Below are 17935 nucleotides of genomic sequence, written 5' to 3'. Positions count from 1 at the left end.
TTATTTTGCCATAGTGAAATCCTATGTATATAAGTAGTACCCCAGGGGATGCACCTCCTATGGGGCTGTCCTAACTTGCAAACCACTTGCAAATTAAGCTATGTAAATGTAAAGGTGTTTCCATTTGGAGTTGCTGCAGGTTTTGTGGCTCTGTAACCTTCTTCCTTGCCTGCATGCTCACCGCACCAGTGGCTGAAAACCAGCCTTATTTTCTAAAAGCAGACAAGCCAATGACCCTGTTGGACGCAGGGTACTGTACTGCTGACTTTCTGTGGGACAGCTCTAACAATATCTCAAGTGTCTTAGCACAAAATGGTCTCTTCTAATTTTTGAGAAGATCTTTTGCTTGATAGATGTTTGCTACAGTAAAGGTGCAGCTGTGATTAGGGCTTTTTTACAGTCTCACAGGCAAAAGTTTTATCTGTCTGAATCCCAAGTCCTTTCTTTAATGAGGGTTTTACCCAAATAAAATCTTGAGGACTATAAACTCCAAACTGTAATTTAAATAAATTAAATCCTTTCCTATAGTTGTCTGGCTATTCTTATGCAAAAGTTTGTTTTAGTTCTTTTTCCTTCCATCCTTTTAAAGATCTTTACTGCAGGTAAATAACATTGCAGAGCAGTGAAACGTATCACAATTCCCCCTTCTGAAGCATTTTAGAATTAATTAATTAGCAGACAAATAAATCATAAAATCATTCTTTTCTCTGACTCAGAAGATGAACTTTGTCCAAGGTAATTTTGGTCAATTTACAACTCCCTAAAAAATCCCTACGGATTTTACAAAGTTATTAAAACCCTCTCAGGAATAAAGACCTGATGCAGTGCTGGGACTTGGGTTTAAATCCCAGTTCTGCTGCTGCTGAAGGCAGAAGGAGCTGCCAAGGATCGGGCTCTGCTGCGCAAACATTGCCCACAGGAACTCCGCGGCCAGCAGGAAAGAAAACGTTTTTGTTGGGTGGGGTTTGGGGCTTTTTTTTGTTCCATTTCTTTCATATGTGAAATCTTGTAAGATACAAAATGACATAAGACAAGTAGTCAGGTTCAATTATATAAAGAACCCATGGTATTTCTTTTGCATGTCCATATCACATCAAATTTAGGATTCAAAAGAATCACTGGGTCATGTTAACTGCTCAGCAGGTAAAAGCCTTTATAAACACAGACCTTGGAACAGTAAAGATTTTTTTTATTTACTAAACAAATGTAAAGCACATTTTTGCTTGAGTATGAAAAGTACTCCCGGAGAGTAAGAAAAAAAGCCAATAGCAAGTTACTCTTTATTAGTAAACTGTGTTGCAGTAAGCAAAGCAAACCGTTTTCAGCAGCAAAGTCAACCACTTGTCTGGATCAAAAAACCGAGACCTAGGATGACATGCTTCGGCGTTATAGATATGTTTTGAACCGTCACAGCTGCTTTCCCAGCTAGCATTTGAGTATTTATTATCAATATTGGCAAATTCATTATTTGAACCAGGATATGAAAGCCATTAATTCTCTCTTCAGTCAGCGCCTCTTAAACGGCAAGCCCATAGAAAAGGTCACCCACCAGTGCCGCACCGCCTGTGCGTTGGTAAGAACACAGACCGAAACCTGGCACCGCCACAACGCGCTGGAACCTGCTTTTTGTGGGTCCCACAAACCGCTTTAAGGCCTAATCCCCACGCCCCTGAAGCACGGAAAGGCTTTCTGCTGCTTTAATGGGCTTTGGAGCCGCTCCTAAGCCCCAGCTTCACGTCCCAGGGATCTCAGCCAGCCAGCACTTCGAAACCAGTGGAGCTCTCGCCCGGCCCCGGCACTGGAATAACGAGGAGTATCTGTGGAGCCGCTGCGCTCCGAGCCAGCGCCTCCGTCCCCTTCGCTCCTGTCCCCGCAGCGGTGCGGGGGCAAGGGGGAGGGTGGCAGCCCCCCGGGGAATCCACGCCGCCCCACGCCCCCGTACGCAGCTCCCTGGCGGGCGGCACCCCCGAAACCCCGGCGGGGGGTCCCGCCTGGGGAGAGCCGGGCCGGGGCGGCGTGGGGGGCCGGGCACCGGGCCGGTGACACCGCGGGACGCGCCACCCCGACCGCGGGGCTGCACCCCCCGCCGGCAGCGCCCCGCACTCGCCGGGCCGGTGTCACTAGGGGGGGCTGCGGCTGTGGAAACCTGTTACCGACACTCGCGGCCGCCCGCGGAGCCTCACGCCCCCGCCCCAGCCGCCCTTCGGGGCTCCCCGGTGCTGGCCCCGAGCGCTCGCCCCGCCGCCCTCCCTCGGGCCCCGGCGGGCCCTGCCGCGGGCGGAGGCGGCTCCCCGGTGTAGCGGCCCCCCCCGCAGGCTGCGGGCACGGAGGTGCCGGGGGGCTGGCGGGGTGTGGGGGGAGAGCCGGGCCGAGCGCAGGGCAGGCGGCGGGTGGCTCCTGTGAGTCCCAGGAGCCAGAGACGACCCCCGGGGCCACCCCTCGGTGCCCCACATCGAATTCCCCTGGCCCGGCTCGGGGGAGTTACGGGCTTTGGAAATCACGGCGGGGGGGGGGGGGGGGGGGGGGCGGGCGCCTGGCGGAGTTAACGGCGGCGGCCGAGAGGTGCGAGGAAAGATGCCGCAAACCTCCCGAGAAGGGCGGGCGCCCCCCCGGGTAGGTGCCCCGCTCCCCGGCCGCGGATCGGGCGCCACCGGGCAGCGGGAGAGCTCCGAGGGCGGCTCTCTCCAGCGCTGCCGGTGCTGCCGGGCGGCCGCGCCGTGCCCGGACCGGGCCGTCGGGGCCGGGCGCTGCCGCTGCCCCGCCGGCCGCCCGCCACCCTCACTCACCCACCCCCCGCCACCCCCGGCGCCCCGCGCTGCACGGGGAGCGGCTGGGGTGGATGTTTCCCGGCCCCCCAGACGGCCAGAAATCGGTGTAGGCTCGGTGACAGCCCCCGTGGGTCACTGCCTGGGTTGGGGGAACGGGAACTCAACTCGATGGAAGCACCCGGCGCTGCCGCGCGGAGGTGAAGGAGCCAATTCCCCTGCCATAAAATTAGAGCCATGGTTGATTTTTTTTGTTATTATTATTATTATTATCCTGCTGGTTTAGGGAAAAACTGCTAAGGATAAATTAAAACATGACTGATTTTTTTCAATGAAGCCATATTTCTCCACAATGCAAAAGGATCTTTACATAACAACTGAAACTCAGGAGAAAAGCTAATTGGATTAAGTCCTCTGAAAGGGAGGTTAAGGTATCTGAATGAGACAACTGCAAAGCTCCACTTTTCTTGCCATCTGTTAAGCAAGGGTAAAGTGTTTTCTGATTAATATTATCTTAATCAACCATGCTGCCATTTATTATAACCATACTAAATTTAAGGAACGAATAGCACCGGGGCTCAGCCCGAGGATGGACAATGTTGGATGCAGGGATACAAAACGCGGGGCTTTTTTTGGTTTGCTTTGATTTTTTTCTTTCCCTGAAGCCCCGTTACTCCCCACAACGAGAAGTTGCCGGCAGTGCCCTTAGCTCCGTCTCGGCAGTGCCGCTGGACGGAAGTGCAACTTTCTTTTACACCCTAGTAACTCCTGCACACGCTCTGACCTGAACACAACGATTCCTTCCCCGCCGAGCACGTTATCCCCGGAACAGCCCCCCCGGGTTTTGTTCTGGGGATCCGGCAAGTAAACGTGGCCCGAACCCGGCTGGTGTCGCCGGTGGCCGGCGCGGGGCCGAGCCCTCCCGGTGCGCCGGGACCGCCGCAGGCGCAGTGCAGCAGGGACGGGCAGGCTCCCCTCCCCTTCTCCTGTTAGTTTGTTTGGTTTTAACCAGTATTTAAATTTCACAAAATGCACTTCGGGCCGCGTCGGGGCCGAGGGATGGGAAAGCCCTTGGCGGGTCGGGGGCGCGGGGAGAGAAGCGGTTCCCAGGCCAGGTCTGCCCTGCCCCGCCGCCCCTTGCCCCGTCCCCGCCCGCACCACCGCCGCCCGGTCGCCTCGGAGGAGCCGGGACGGAGCTGCGAGGCCCCGGGGGAGCGCCGGAACGCGGCCCGCCGCGGCCGTCGGGGAGGCGCGGGAGGGCCCCGATCCCGCTGCGGGCTCCGGCGGGGCCGGGGCACCCGGCTCCCAGCTCCCCGGCCGCCTCGCCAGGGACCGGGGCCGGGCAGGAGCGGGCAGCGGGGGACCGTCCCCGGGCCGTCCCCTACCTAACCGGCTGGCTGTCCACCCGGGAAACGCCTGGGCAGGGAGGGAGGGAGGGCGGGAGGGGAGGAGGGGGTGTTTTCCGGTGCTAATAAAATAAATTAAAATCGCAACGGCCGCCGCTTGCCCTCCGCTGCATGGAGCGTCGCCGTTAGGGCCGGTGGGACCCCGGGCTTCGTAGGGCGGGAGGGGGAGGGGGGCGCGGGCACGGCCGGCGGGAGAGGGCTAGGGAGAAGGGGACATGATCGGGGAGGTGGCCGCTGACAGCCGCCGTGGGAAGACCTAGGCCTGGGCCCTGCCCCCGGGGACAGCCGGTGCCGTCGCCCCGCGTCCCCCGCCGCCGCCGGGGGACGGCGGGGCGACGGCACCGGCTGCGGCCCTCGGGGCGCCGCGCCCGTCCACCGGGGCTTCTCCCCGCTTGCGGCCGGTGGGACTGCGGCCACCCTTCTCCCCCCACCCCCCCCGGCCAAGTCACTGTTTGGGTGTGCGGGGGCAGAGACCCACCCTGCCCTGCCCCAAACTCCCCTCCAAAGCAGCCCAGCCCGGGCTCTGCCTGCCGGGACAAGACGACCTCGGTTCTGGGTTCGCCTTAACCCACCGACCATCTTCCCTAAGCAACCTCGTTTTCTCGCCTCTTTGCAAGGCTCCGCTCAAACCTAAGCGAGCGCCTAGAACAAGAAGCGGAGGGGAAGTTTGTTTGCCGGCCGGCAGCCTAAGGAGGAGAAAAGAACCAAAAAAAATCCCACCCCCTCCCCCAAAAAAAACACAAAAAAGAAGAAAAAAAGAAAAAAAAAGAAAGAAAGGGAAAAACAACCCTCTGCTCCATCGTGTCTGCAAGTGCAACAGCAGGGCTCCAGCCCAGGGGCCAGAGCTCCCCCTCCGCCGCCCCCGCACCCCGCTCCTCCGCACACGCCCGGGCTCATTTGCCGGCGATGCGGGCGGCTCCCCCCGCTGCCCCCGCCGCCGCGGTCAAGTTGAGGATCCTCCCTGGCTGGCGAGAGGAGCCCGTTGCCTGTGGAGGGGACGGTGACGACGACGACTTACCTGTGGAGTCCATATCGGGTTCCTCCAGCAACCCGCAATGCATGCTCTTCCCATGGACGGGACGGGAGCCCCAAGGTCCCGGGGTATGGAGAGCCCTTATCGCAGAGATGCGCAGGGGAGAGGGAGCAGGGTGGCGAGGGGGTGGGGAGGGAGGGCAGAGGCAGATAGTTGGGGGTGGGGGGTGTAGCGCGGGAGAGAGGGACACTCCGTAATCCAGCAGGGCAAAGCCAGACCCGTCAAAATGTTTGCGGATGTTTCATGGGAAAAAGCATCATTTTATAGAAGCCCTGATGGGAGAAATGTCATTGATAGGCCAGCCAGCCTGATGAATGGCTGCTACTCAGATGGGGATGTGGCAAGGCTCAATGTGAAGCCCATTGTGATGCTGTTTTGAATAAGAAAAGCTTTCCTCCAAAAAGGGGGGCCTTAGATCTACGCAATCCCAACACTTCGACTTCCCTCTTCTATTAGAGCATTAGAAACGTTTTTCTTATTTAAAGTTCCAGAGGCCTTTCCACTCCTCCCTTCCCTCCCCCAGCCCCCACCCAAGGTCCTTGGCTCATTACAGCCCGAGATCAAAATTGGCTTAGATCTTCAAACGGGCAGTAGGTTTGGGGTTGTGCTCTTTGGGGCTGCCGGGTGTGCGTGCAGCGCCGCCGAGCTCCCCTCCTCCTCCTCCTCCTCCTCCTCCTTCTCCTCCTCCTCCTCCTCCTCCTCCCGATGGGCTCTGGGTTGGGATCCTTCGCGGGCACATGGCGTTGGAAGCTTGCACAGCTTCCCAAATATCTTGTAAGCTTAGTTTATAGGCGGGGGGTGGGGTGGGGGGGGTGGGGAGGCGATGTGTGTGGGTAAGGAAGGGGGGGCGAGGGGAGAGAGAAGTTGCCAGTGTCTGGGCGAGCGGTGCTGGCACCGCAGACCTGCGGCAGGGGCTGCGCGTCCTCCCGCCGCCCCGAGGGGCGAGGGCAAGGCGGGTTGGGGGCGCCCCGGCACCGACCCGCCGGCGGGGGGCGGCTGTCCCGGGGAGCGTTCCGTGCGACCGGGGGGAAAGCGGGGCGGGGGGGGCGATCCCGAGTACCAAGAGACATGAGGAACCCAACGGGTGCGTTTTCAAACCCCCGCTCCCCTCCAGCTTTAGGCGGGGGACGCGAGGGTCCCCCTTCGGGTTAGCACGTTGCGGGGGGAACGGGGGGCAGGACGGAGGCTTGAAAAAGTTGCTTATTCTGCACGCGGTTGTATGTGCTGGAAGTGGAAGTAAAAGTGCAAAGCTAGGGCGCTGATAAAAGTGGCTGGTTTAGGGGAGGAAAAGCTGTGATTAGAATATGAATAGAGCTCCAGGAGAGGAAGAGAAAGGGGGATTATAGCTGAATTACTTTGACCATGGACAGAGCCAACGTTTTCCACCCTGCTCCCCCCCCTCCCCGCCCTACACGCAGACTACCCCCCTTCCCTCTCCCCTTCGGAAAAAGAAACCCAAAAAACCCACCAGCCCCACACGGCTGAAACAAGAGGCGAGGCTGCTGAAGAGGAAGCTCCGCCGTGCCCCCGCGTCCCCCGGCGGGACGGCGGCAGGGACGGCCCCGCGCACCTCGGGCCCTGCCGGACGGGGACGGGTGTCTGCGGGGGGCGGGCGGTGCAGCCCCCCCCCCACCCCCAGGCCGAGCTCTGGCGCGGGGAGCCCCGTGTGCCTGAGGAGGGGGCCGGCAAAAATAATAGCGGGGCGAGGCGGCGCAAAAACCCAGCCCGCGGCCGGCGGCGACTGAAAAGCACTTGAGGTCGCCGCGGCAAGGAAGCCGCCTGCCCGTCTGCCGGGCGCGGGGACGGGCGGGAGCACGGCCCGGGGAGCTGGCACTTGTGTCCCCTCTGCCCCCACCCCACCAAAAACCAGCTCCAACGCAAAGCGAGGGCTGCGCGTTCCCCCGACCCCCTCGGCTGTCCCGGCGGGGACGTCCCGTCTCCCCCTCCCCTCCACCACTCGCGTCCCGCCGGGCTGGCCCTGCTCCAGGCGGCAGCGCACCGGGGCCCCGACGGGCGGGCGCGGCGGGCACCTCGGCCACCGCCGACGCGCGTCCGACCCTCGACGGCGCTGCCCGCGGTCCCCGCTGCCGGCGGCTTCCGCCCGAGGGCCGCTGGCCCCCGCCGCGGCCTTCCCTGCCCGCGCCTCCGCGGCCCCCCCCGGGCCACCTGCCCGGGCGGGGCGGCTGTCGTGTCGCTGTCCCCCCGGGGGCGCTGCCCGGCCCGGCCCCCAGCCGCCGGCGGGACCGGCGCTCCCGCGCTGTCGGTGCGGCGGGTGGGCTCAGCTCCGCCGCCAAGCGCCCCCGGGGCCTTGCTATGCGTGAAAGGATGCTTTCGATGGCCGCCGCCAAACCGGGGGCATTTCCCCCCTTTCTAAGGATTTTATTTTTTTCCTTTTCCTTTTCCTCTTCCTTCTCCTTCTCCTTTTCCTTTTCCCCCAGGGTTTCACTGTGCAGTGGGCGAGCCCCAAGGGGAGCCCGTGGGGTGAAGGGCCCTTGAGACCTGCCGGCCCTTTCCGGGGTGCGCACGGATCCTGTGGGGGAGCAGGAGCCCCGCGAAAGCTCGAGGGGCATTTCTGGCCTTGGGCTCGGCTCGTCCCCGAGGGCTCTGAAATCGGCGTTAACCTTAAAAAGCAGGAGACGCTGCCCTGCGCGGCGGGAGCTGCCCGTGAACGGGGACGTTACCTGGTGCCCGAATGGCCTCCGGCCGCGGCGCGGGCCCAGCGGGGGGTCGGCACCGGGCACCCCGCGGGCACCGGGCACCCCGCGGCGCTCGCCGCCGCTCCGCTGCGGTGGGAGGTGGCCGCCCCACGGCACGGCGGGCCGGCAGCGGCAGCGGGCAGGGCCGGATCTCCGGAGGTGCTGGACACCTGCAGCGGCGGCTGCCGGGGGTCCCTCGCAGGCTCTGCGCGGCCGGGAGGCCGGTCTTCACCGGTTTAAAGCCTCAGGGAGCCGATTCCGCGTTGCCGATGTCCCAGAGATAAGCAAAACAAAAATACAGTATGTGTGAAGGTAGGGACATGTTCTTTTCGGGGGGTGAGAAGGACGGGGGTTAGCACAGCCTGGAGGTGTAAGAGGCTGGGGCTCTCCTTTGACATGACACAAAGATGTACATTCTCTGCAGGTGGCGATGCGTGGGCAGGATCAGCAGCCGCACTTCTGTCAGACCAGAGGTACCTGTTGCAATCTGTTTACTCCCTCTCCAGATCAGTTCCTGTCCCCACATTCTTGTGGAATACGTCCATGGTGGTACGCGTAACCCCCAGTAACTACGAAGTCATTAGGTGGCTTACCTAACCCCCCTCGCTGTGTCAGATGGCCCTGGCGTATTTCCGTAGCTCAGCCATTGTTACTTGTTGGGGTTTTGCTTACCTTCTTGAAAAGCATCTTGTGCTTGTGGATATCCCATGTGACACTTAATAAAGTACTTTATTCTTGTGAAAGTGTGGAGCATCTCCTCCTGTGCTGTGGGTTGGCAGTTTACAGATGGAAGCGCTGCAAGTCACTAGCCTCTTTTTTTTACATGTAGGCTGCAGCATCTGATTTGATACCGAGTAAAGGGCGGGTCTCAGCAAGGATGCAAAAAGTATACAATTGGGAGTTTTCGCTCCAGGATCTTGCCTACACAGAACATCTAGAAGCCAGAAAGTAAACAGTATAACCCCACACTGTATCAGTTGATGTATTTTTACTGGAGAGGGACCCTGTTGCTATTGTGAAGGGAACAACATCTTCATTCAAGAAAGAATACAAACTCGTGCTCATGCATGGAGAGATGAGCAGGGTCATAAAAGGAACAGAAGACACATTCCAGACTGCATCTAAGCTGCCAAACAACTGGATGTGAAGCTGCCATATCCTTTTAGGTGACTGACTGATAATGAGTTTCTTTTGATGGTTTAGCAAAGCAGAGGCAGAGTGGAAGTATGACAGTTCATATCGACTTACCACCCAGATAATTTGAGCTCTTTCAAAAACATGTTTCTATGGCTGTTGTATTCCACTTTGCAGTTGATCGTGCCAGTAGGCTGTGACTATGTAAACTTTTCTTGCCATAAGAAGCTCCTTATGCTGGTACAAGACTCTTGAACATCACTACTACACTCTCACATAACCATTTTGGCTGTAAACACTAAAAACATCTTTTTCAACAAAAGAAAACCGTTGGCATAAGAACAAAAAAGTATAAACTGTTATCAATTTATCTGGAATATCTCAGGCAATCTCAGGATGACGTTATAGAGAAGTTTTCCCACAGAGTATCAGGCACAAGAACCTGCATTAGTTTTAGGAACAAGTGTGAATGGCTGGCAAAAGGACTAATGTAAAACAATTGTCTGCAATACCAGGGATCTGAGTTCAGGGACTCAGGGGGTCCTTTTGGATCCGATGTACCTCTGCGCAGACTGTAAGACTGCTGCTAGCATCCAAACACACAGTGACACTTCATTATTTTAGCAGCGACTGCAGTCTGTGAGTGGTTCCATATTTTCTTGCTTGCCTGAGCCAGCAGGCTCCTCCTCTCAGGATGAACCCACACTTTGGTCCATCCTCCTTCCCAGCTCTGTTCCTCTGTTTCTGCTACCTTAATCTACTGGGCAAATCCCATGGAAGAAACGGAGAAGGATCTTGTTTCTGTATTGGCTCCCTTTCCCACTTAGTTATCTTTATTATCACAACAGGAAACGTTAACTTTAACATATATTAACACCCCTAAGGAAGCTGTATGTATAGGTGAAGGACAGGATAAGCAGTAAGCTGACAGATGACTTCTGGAATCAACTCCGTGTGTGTGCTTGGGGAGTGCGATGCTGACAGATGCAGGAACTGGAAGAGGAACATCAAAAGGCTGCCTAGGTAAACACGTGCACCAATTCCTTCAAAAGGCTTTAATTGACACAAGCACTGAGAGAAAGTGGCTGGGGCAGGCACATATGCAGGTATCTGAGAGAAAACGAGCAGAAGAGCTGCGGCATGCAAATGATGGCTTGCACATGCACCAGGCAGGGGGCACCTTCTTTTTAGTTTGAAAGAAAAGTAACATGAATTGCAGCTGGCTTGCTCTAACTGTAGGCATGTCTGAAGCCAAGTTTTGTCGAAGATAAGCTAGGTCAGCCTTAAATGATCTTCTCTCATCAAGGCCTTGTGAAGGGAATTTTGCTTGGCTCCAGTTCTCAGGTTCACGGAGAAGTGCAGTGCCAGTGTTGCCAAAAGGAATCAGTGAAAACAACTTGTTCACACTGGTCAGCTTCGGTCTGCACCGAGGAAGGGAATTCACTCTTCTGCATAGTAGTGTCCACAGGATTCTAGAAGAACCCCTTTTCCCAGGGCTGCCGCCCAGAACGCTTGGCCTGGGAGACTCTTGCTGACTTGAGTACGAGCAAAGGGCAAGCAGTCATCAATTTCTGAGCTTGCACCAGATTTAGCTGGCTTTTGTTGTGTGTGGCTGGTACTAGTTACCAGAGGATTTGTACTGTGTGTTGGAAGAAGAGCCAGCCCTAAAAGCTGTTATAGACAACAGACACAGAAAAGATCCATTCCAGACTGCATCTAAGCTGCCGAACAACTGGATGTGAAGCTGTCATATCCTTTTAGATGACCGACTGATAATGAGTTTCTTTTGATCTGCCTGGAGCACGAAGAATTACCTTCAGTGCCTGCCTCTGACTGGCAGGGTAAAGCCTGAACGCAGAGTTTAAGTTTCCAATTCACTAGGAGTTCAAGGGAAAACCATTTCTATTATTAGAACATAATTATAGCAAGGAATTAGAACTTTATTGTTTAGCACACCAATTTATTTTCTTTTTTTTTCTTTTTTTTTTTTTTTTTTTAGTTATTTTTCTGTTTATGTTTTGTTGTTAAGTTTGAGTAGACAATAACTATCATGCACTGTCTGGAATGGTAAAGCATGTGCATAGGTCAAGTAGCTCCCCAAAACTCATGCTAGCAAAAGACAAAGGCTCTGCTGCAGTTAGCAGCAGGGAATTGTTTTTGATTTGGAACTAACATGCTGTTTATATACTGACTGGGAGGAGGGGACAAAGACATGCACAATGAAGCTATTGGAAAAAAGACATGGTCATTGGAACCACCTCAGAGGTACCTGTCTCAGGAAGTACACAAATAAAGGGGTAACTGTAATTAGGAGAAATATATAGTTGTTCGGTTTGGGTTTTTTTCCCCGAATAGCAAGAAGCAAAAAGGAATGGGCTACTCACAAGCTTGGGAGGGTATTTTGGAAGACGAAACAAAGGTCCAAGTCCATTTGCAGAGTGGCCAACAGAAATCTCTGCTGTTGACTTTGACAAGAATAAAGCCATATAAACCATTTTTTAAAACAATCTAACCTCAAAAAATCTTTGTATTGGCTCTGACCTGGGTTTAGAGGGTTCAGCTGAGAGTTCTGGTGTTCTGGGACATACGTTTGTACGTATGGAAGGCAGAGTGGGTGTATTTGCCTCCTGGGTCCATACAGTGAGTTCTTAAATGATTGCCAAGAGGCAAAACGCATCCACTGGCAAATTCATGCAGCCTTTGCTGTCTGGAAGAAGAGAGTCTGTCCGGGGCCACGTACACAGGAAAGCAGCCAGTCCTTATTCTTGTGCCTCTCTGCCCCTTCCCAAAGAATGACCCCCCCCAGACTGAAACTGGTGGGGCCAGGCTGAGATGGAAACATTTCATGAGAGGGATGGACTGAAGTTAAAACTTGGGTTCAAACACGCTCATTTCTAGCAGCATTTAGGTCTAAAACATGGATCCATTTTCTGGGCTTCTGAGCCTTAGACACAGAAACTGGAATCCAGATCTCCACCGTGCCTTGCACACATTAAGCCTCCCAGCACTGGCCCAAATAATAGCAAAGAGTCACCATCTGGCTGGATTTTACGGTTTGATGAAGTGCTCATTTTTAAGGCAAGCACGTGTCTGGCACCTGGGGACTGCGGAGTCCTGATCCCAGTTCTGGCACAGTCTTTCAGTGGCCCTGGGCAAGTCACGTCCTCTTCGAAGGAGGGAATTCATCAAGTGCCCCGTGGCCCTGCTGAATCGGCAGCGGGCTGTAAAACAATCCTCAGCTCCAACGGGAGGAGAGGCCGGATGGAGGGGCCTCCTGGCAGTGCTGAGCCAGCTCCGTGACACGGCCCAGAGGTGCCTGTGCTGGGACACAGCTGAGGAGGGCTTCGTCTCCTCACAGTGCTCCTGTGGGTCACTGCGGGAGGGCCGCCAGCCAGGTCATCTCAGGGCTTGTGCTCCCTCATGCTAGGGCCATCCTAGCCCTCCAGAGCCTCAAAAGGCAGCACACACACAGTTTCAGCCCCTCCGGTTTTACTGCTGCATGATACCAGTTATTCTTGCCGTCAGGCTTCGCAGGTGTTCTGAGCGGGGCTTGCAAACCCATTTTCAGACGTACAGCACTATTCGTTAGTTTGTCGTTTGTTATCACCGATGAAATATTCTTCAGTCTTTTTAGGCTTTTCATTATGATATACTCCCATTTTGCTATAACACACATATACTTTTCTTTTTACCATCAGAAAACCTGAGAAAAGACATACGGTAATTTCTCACCATCATGGGCCTATGGTTTTCATTGGTTTTCCTCCCTGCTTACGCAACAAGTAGGTTGTCCAAAGAATTAAAAGGTCTCTTTGCACGCATTGAAGCTTCTTTGTAAACAAAATTCTTAATGAGATATGGACATTACAAATAAAACCAGTTGTGCTTAGCAGGAGCCCTTTACTTTCCACATCTTAAAATTATTAAATCTCAGTATGCCTATATTCCATATTATAGCCTCTTTGAATGCCAAAATTGGCCACTCTGGTTCCATTTTTCTTTATGGTTTGTTTTTCTAGTTTCTATGTTTGGAAGCATTTACCTTTAAAAAAAAAAAAAAAGTAAAACCCTTGTAGGGGTTATGTAAATTACTTGAAGTGAATTTGTTTTCCTGAACAAGTGACCTACCTTGCCCACAGTTCCAGAACTGGCTGAAAGACCTGTGCTTTGCTCTGCCCCACAGCATCCTACCACCCGTCCCTGGATCAATTCTGCTTCTCACAAGACAACAGTAGAGTTGGATACGCACGGTGTTTGAAGGGGTAACTTTTAATTAATGTCTTTGTTTTGCAGTGAAATAATAACTTGATTACCGGATTGTAGGCCTGTAAATGCTTCTGCCTTTTAATAGCATTTAATCCTTGATCTGCAAAGTAAATGGCAACTTAAACATACTATACGGAGTTAGATACCTCTCCCAACATCAGCACACACGCCTAGGTATCTCACAAAGTGGACTGTATTTGGCATTTCAGCTGGGACTAACGCTAGTGACCTTCATGCTGAATAGCATTTCTAGAAAGTCTCCCCTGGACACTAAATACAAGAGATAAAGAAGTTGCAATGGAATAAAACTTTATGGCAGTTTTCTAGCAACCGACACAGCTAAAGCTTTAAGGTTTTGTCAAGTGTTGTTCAGAATATTGTATCTCTTTCAGCAATTAGACAGAGTCATGGCAGGGTTGATTTGGGCAAATTTAGTTACAGCAGTACAGCCGTTAGCTGACTTAAGACCTCTTTGTGAAGGCACTCACTGTATAAAAAGTGGGGGAGGGGAGGTTGGCTAGGAAGATAATTCAAAGGGCTGCAAAGATGAGGCTCACCAGAGGAAAGTAGTCTGATAACTCTGGGGTTCTGAGAATGTACTTTACCACATCAGTCCATGCATCATAATTTTTCCTAGCTGCAGCAGGATTCCTTCCTTGAATTGCCACTTTGATCAACTGTATTCCAGAAATCCATAGCTGTTTGTTCCATTTCTGCTGCTGGTTTTGTAATGCTTATTCCACTGTCAAGTGATTGTTTTCTAGTGTCTTATCAGAATGGAACATGGGTAGCCTCTTAAAGACAAGCAAAAAGTAAAAATAATTTTAAACTCAATCTGTACTCAAATAAGCCTCCAGTGTGCGCACAGGCTTAGGTCAGACAGCAACGATGTGTAAACCGAACTGACGTAGGTAGCACCAGAATAGCTGATAGTACATGTCCCTCACTTACTGCCAAACATGTCTAGTTTTTATGTTCTACTGGGCCCATCATTGCTGAGGCTCACCCTTTCTTCCTAAACTTCAGCTATGGCAGAGGATTTCCTTTACCCTCGCAAAGCCTTTCATCCCCATGCTTTCATCAGCTTGAGGCAAACCAGCTGCAAGGTGGTAACCTCAGGGCTGCACGTAGACCTAGTCCCTCAACAGGGTTACAGACGAGCACCCTCCTTTGCTCCTCCTCCATCTCTGCTGTGTCTGCTTAAATTTCCACAGGTGTAACTATACATATTGCTTACTCTTTAATGTCCCGTAGCCCTGACCATCTAAGAGAGATGGCCACTTAAGAGAGGACTAGCTAGCAAGAACACCTTATCCTCAGTATTGTTGTTTCCTTGATCCAGGCCCAAATTTTCCCTCACCCACAGACTGTAGCCTTTGAGGCTCACTCCCTCTGCTGGTGCACCCAGTCTCCCTTTGGCAATCTCAGGGAGCAAAGCAAAGGTTAGTAACTTGGTTGGGGCTTTTGCTTAACTGCTTCCTTGTTTGAAGCAGTATGACACTCTCTTATAACTCCTTGTAAATAACCCTAAGCTGCTCAGAATCTGGTAGAGGTGCTTCAAGAGCTTTTCCAAGCCAAATGTTGGCATCTGTGTTGTCATTAGTACAAATAAAATGAAAAAAAAATAAAATCTATCCCTTCAGACTTGATTTGTAAGGCCAAAGATAAAAATACTAGTTTAAACATTTTTATGGAAGCTTAAAAAGCAAGCCTCAGGATAATATTGTGCTTCTTAAACAGCCAGAAAGCAGCAACATGACTGCAAGAACAGTGTCAGGATCAGCATGCACAATTCAGCCACATCAGGAGCCAAAGAGCATCTCAGATGATGGGCAGTGCTCTGTATCCTCACTGATCTAGAGTGCTGCCTCTCTCTGAAGCACCTGAACATGCACATATTTCATCTTGACTTCAGTGGGACTACTCTTTCGCTTAAAATGTTAACCATATGCTTTGCTGAGTAAAGGCTCCAGTGACTTTAGGGTACCGAGTGATTCTTAGTTCATTCACTGTTTCAGTTCTAAGTCCTAGATCTCATGAAGAAATTCAGCTGTTCCCTTTCTCAATCCTTTCAGGTCATTCAAACCTGCTTCACTGTCAGCGGAGGATTTATTGTTCTTCATAGCCCTTTTTTGTCTTGTTCCTAAAAAAAAGTTACAGTTATTCCCATATTTTAAAAAAAGTTCTGAAGTCCTAGGACAGCATGCATCAGTACCTAGTGTTTGCAGCCCATCTTTCCAGGGCTTTGGGCCAGTGTATCATTAAACCAACTACACTCAGCAGGAATGGAATGGGTATCTGTAAGCTGTATCGTGCACTTGCTGCATACGCAGTCACCTCCCTTGAACTTCACGGAAACTGCATAGGTTTAGCTGAAAGCAGACTGACTGTATAATCACACCATTGCTTGCACACAAATGCACCTGCATATTGAAATCCCACACAAAACGTCTGATTTCAGGGTCTCAAGAAAATAGTTTCATTTAGCTAAGCCTGACAGTACTTAACAAAATTTTAATGTTTTAACAAAATGCTTTAGGAATAGGAAAACGGTTTAGACATTATAAGAAAGTTTTACCACCCCTACCCAACCATCAACACATATTCACACAGTATTAGTTAAAACATTTATTAGTCTTTCATATTACACTGGTCTGGAAAACATCTTTAACCTCTTAGCTCAGCTCAAGCCCTGGTCCAGCAAAACACTTTTCAAATCCAAGCATGAGGCTGTTTGAAGTGATGCAAGTGCTTTGCTGGATCATGGCCTTGATCCACAGTTCCCACATGTCCTGTTCACTCAGACTAATCAAGGCTTTCAGAACTGCTCCTAGTGTATTCTACTGACAGATTCTCCCCCGCAACAGGTAGGATATGTAAGAAAGATTTCTTACGCTGTCTTGCATCTCCCTTCTACCCGCTCAGGTTTTAGAGTTATTCATCAACTAAATCTTCCAGTTATATATGCTAGATTTCAATTTCTGTAAAGTACTTTTTCCCATCTTTTTCATCTTGTTCATTCATTGTACTTAGACAGTTTTAGCCTAGGTATGATGTTCATTGACTGCAGTTCTTGGAATAAGAGTTTACAGGCATAAGGTATACGCAGAGAAGACACATGGCATGATGATTTGCAGTAGTGGCACCTAGGGAAACAAACAAAAAGAAGGTCAGAGTTGGTGCATAAACGAAGCTCTGCAGAAAAAAAAGAACAGTTGCCACCATCCACTGGTTTCTTTGTCCATCTGCATTTAAACACTGGGCTCAGTCCTAGAAAGAGCCAAGTGCTTGAGACACATTTTAGTGCTTAAGTCATAACTTTAAGCCCTTAAATTATCTGACTGAAGCCAATAGGAGCTTAATATTAAACCTGCACTTTTTTTTGGAGGAGAATCACAATACTCAGTAGCTAACAGGACTGACTTCACCACTCACATAACTGCCAATGCAAATTCAGCATTTCATAATGGAAGGGGGTGAACACAGCTAAGTATTTCTGAAAACATGGTTAATGGTCTGGTTTCTGTCTTTTACATCTCTCTCTCACACACACACACACACAAAAGAAGCAGGAGGGAAGAAGGTTCATGCTTAGGTTTTTTCCTTATAAGCAATTTTACCCTATAATGTCTCAAATCAGTTCATACTCCAGAAAAGAGGCATCTCTCATCTTCCATCTCTCTGTGTGAACAGCCAAAGCTTTAGTCAAGATAGGAAAACAGTAAAACTGCTTTAACACATATTGTCTCTGCTCTTATTTGATAGAGATCAAATAATGATCTTAAATTTCTGGGGGAAAGGGATTTTTTTGTCATAAAGATATAACCTTGACCATATAAGGAATATATAGGCTGGTCACTTAGCCACCTTCCAGTATTGGGAGTCAAATTCAGTGGAGGTAGCAACTGTTTCAATCATTTAATTTCATACTCTGTGTACACACAAAGGAAATTAAAAACATTTCTTATAAAGATCAGTCTCCAACCTCTCTATTTCCTCATTCTCCTTTATAGTCCATCTTCTGGTTTTTCAAAGTTGAGAAACCCAGGCCTTTGGGAATGCAGAGTGACCCAGCGCTTCCTAATGGTCTAACAAAGCTCTTTTTTTCTTCTGTGTTTCAAACTTGTATTTTTGGCATAAAGTTATAACAATCTGAAGATTCAATTAAGGAAGAATTAGAAAAATTCCTACACGCTTCTGTGCTACAGAATAAGGCTGACAGTCAACACCTGCAATAAAGCCAGTGCTTAGTCACTCATTTCTGTTACCAGTGAACTTGACCTAGGGCATCTGGAAGTCAATGGGGGCCGGTCCAATGAAGTTGGTTAGTGTTAATAAGGCTCTTGGTTATGGGAATTGGCACTAGTCTTGCAGTTACTTTTTCAGATTCTGCTACTTCTCTTTTACAGACATACTTGGCATGTCTAAGAGCTGCTGATTTTCCAAGGAAACTGTGATTGCCTTGACCTTCACATGGTCCATACTTGATGTATTTTATTTTTTTTTAAATCAAGAAAGCTTTTAAGCAATGGTACAGAAGCCTTAATTACATTTCTGCCACTCATGATGAGGAATGAAGCTTCACTTATTTCCAGTAATTACTTTACCTTTGTCTGACTACAGGCATTAAGAAGG

At 51.4% G+C, this 17935-nt stretch overlaps 1 protein-coding gene across 1 annotated transcript in view; it reads right to left on the bottom strand.

The window, feature by feature from the left end:
* Nucleotides 1–15915: 15915 nt before the first annotated feature.
* Nucleotides 15916–17935, bottom strand: part of POLR3B (RNA polymerase III subunit B) — an 81997-nt gene continuing 79977 nt past the window's right edge. Inside the window, exon 28 of the mRNA XM_055710667.1 lies at nucleotides 15916–16446. Within this exon, the coding sequence (XP_055566642.1) occupies nucleotides 16317–16446 (130 nt within the window). The 3' untranslated portion in view covers nucleotides 15916–16316. The remainder of the gene's footprint in view (nucleotides 16447–17935) is intronic.

Source organism: Falco cherrug, chromosome 5, assembly GCF_023634085.1.
Source record: "Falco cherrug isolate bFalChe1 chromosome 5, bFalChe1.pri, whole genome shotgun sequence".
Lineage (NCBI taxonomy): Eukaryota > Metazoa > Chordata > Aves > Falconiformes > Falconidae > Falco > Falco cherrug.
Note: the sequence above shows the minus strand (reverse complement) of the source record. Positions and strands in the feature narration are given on the sequence as shown.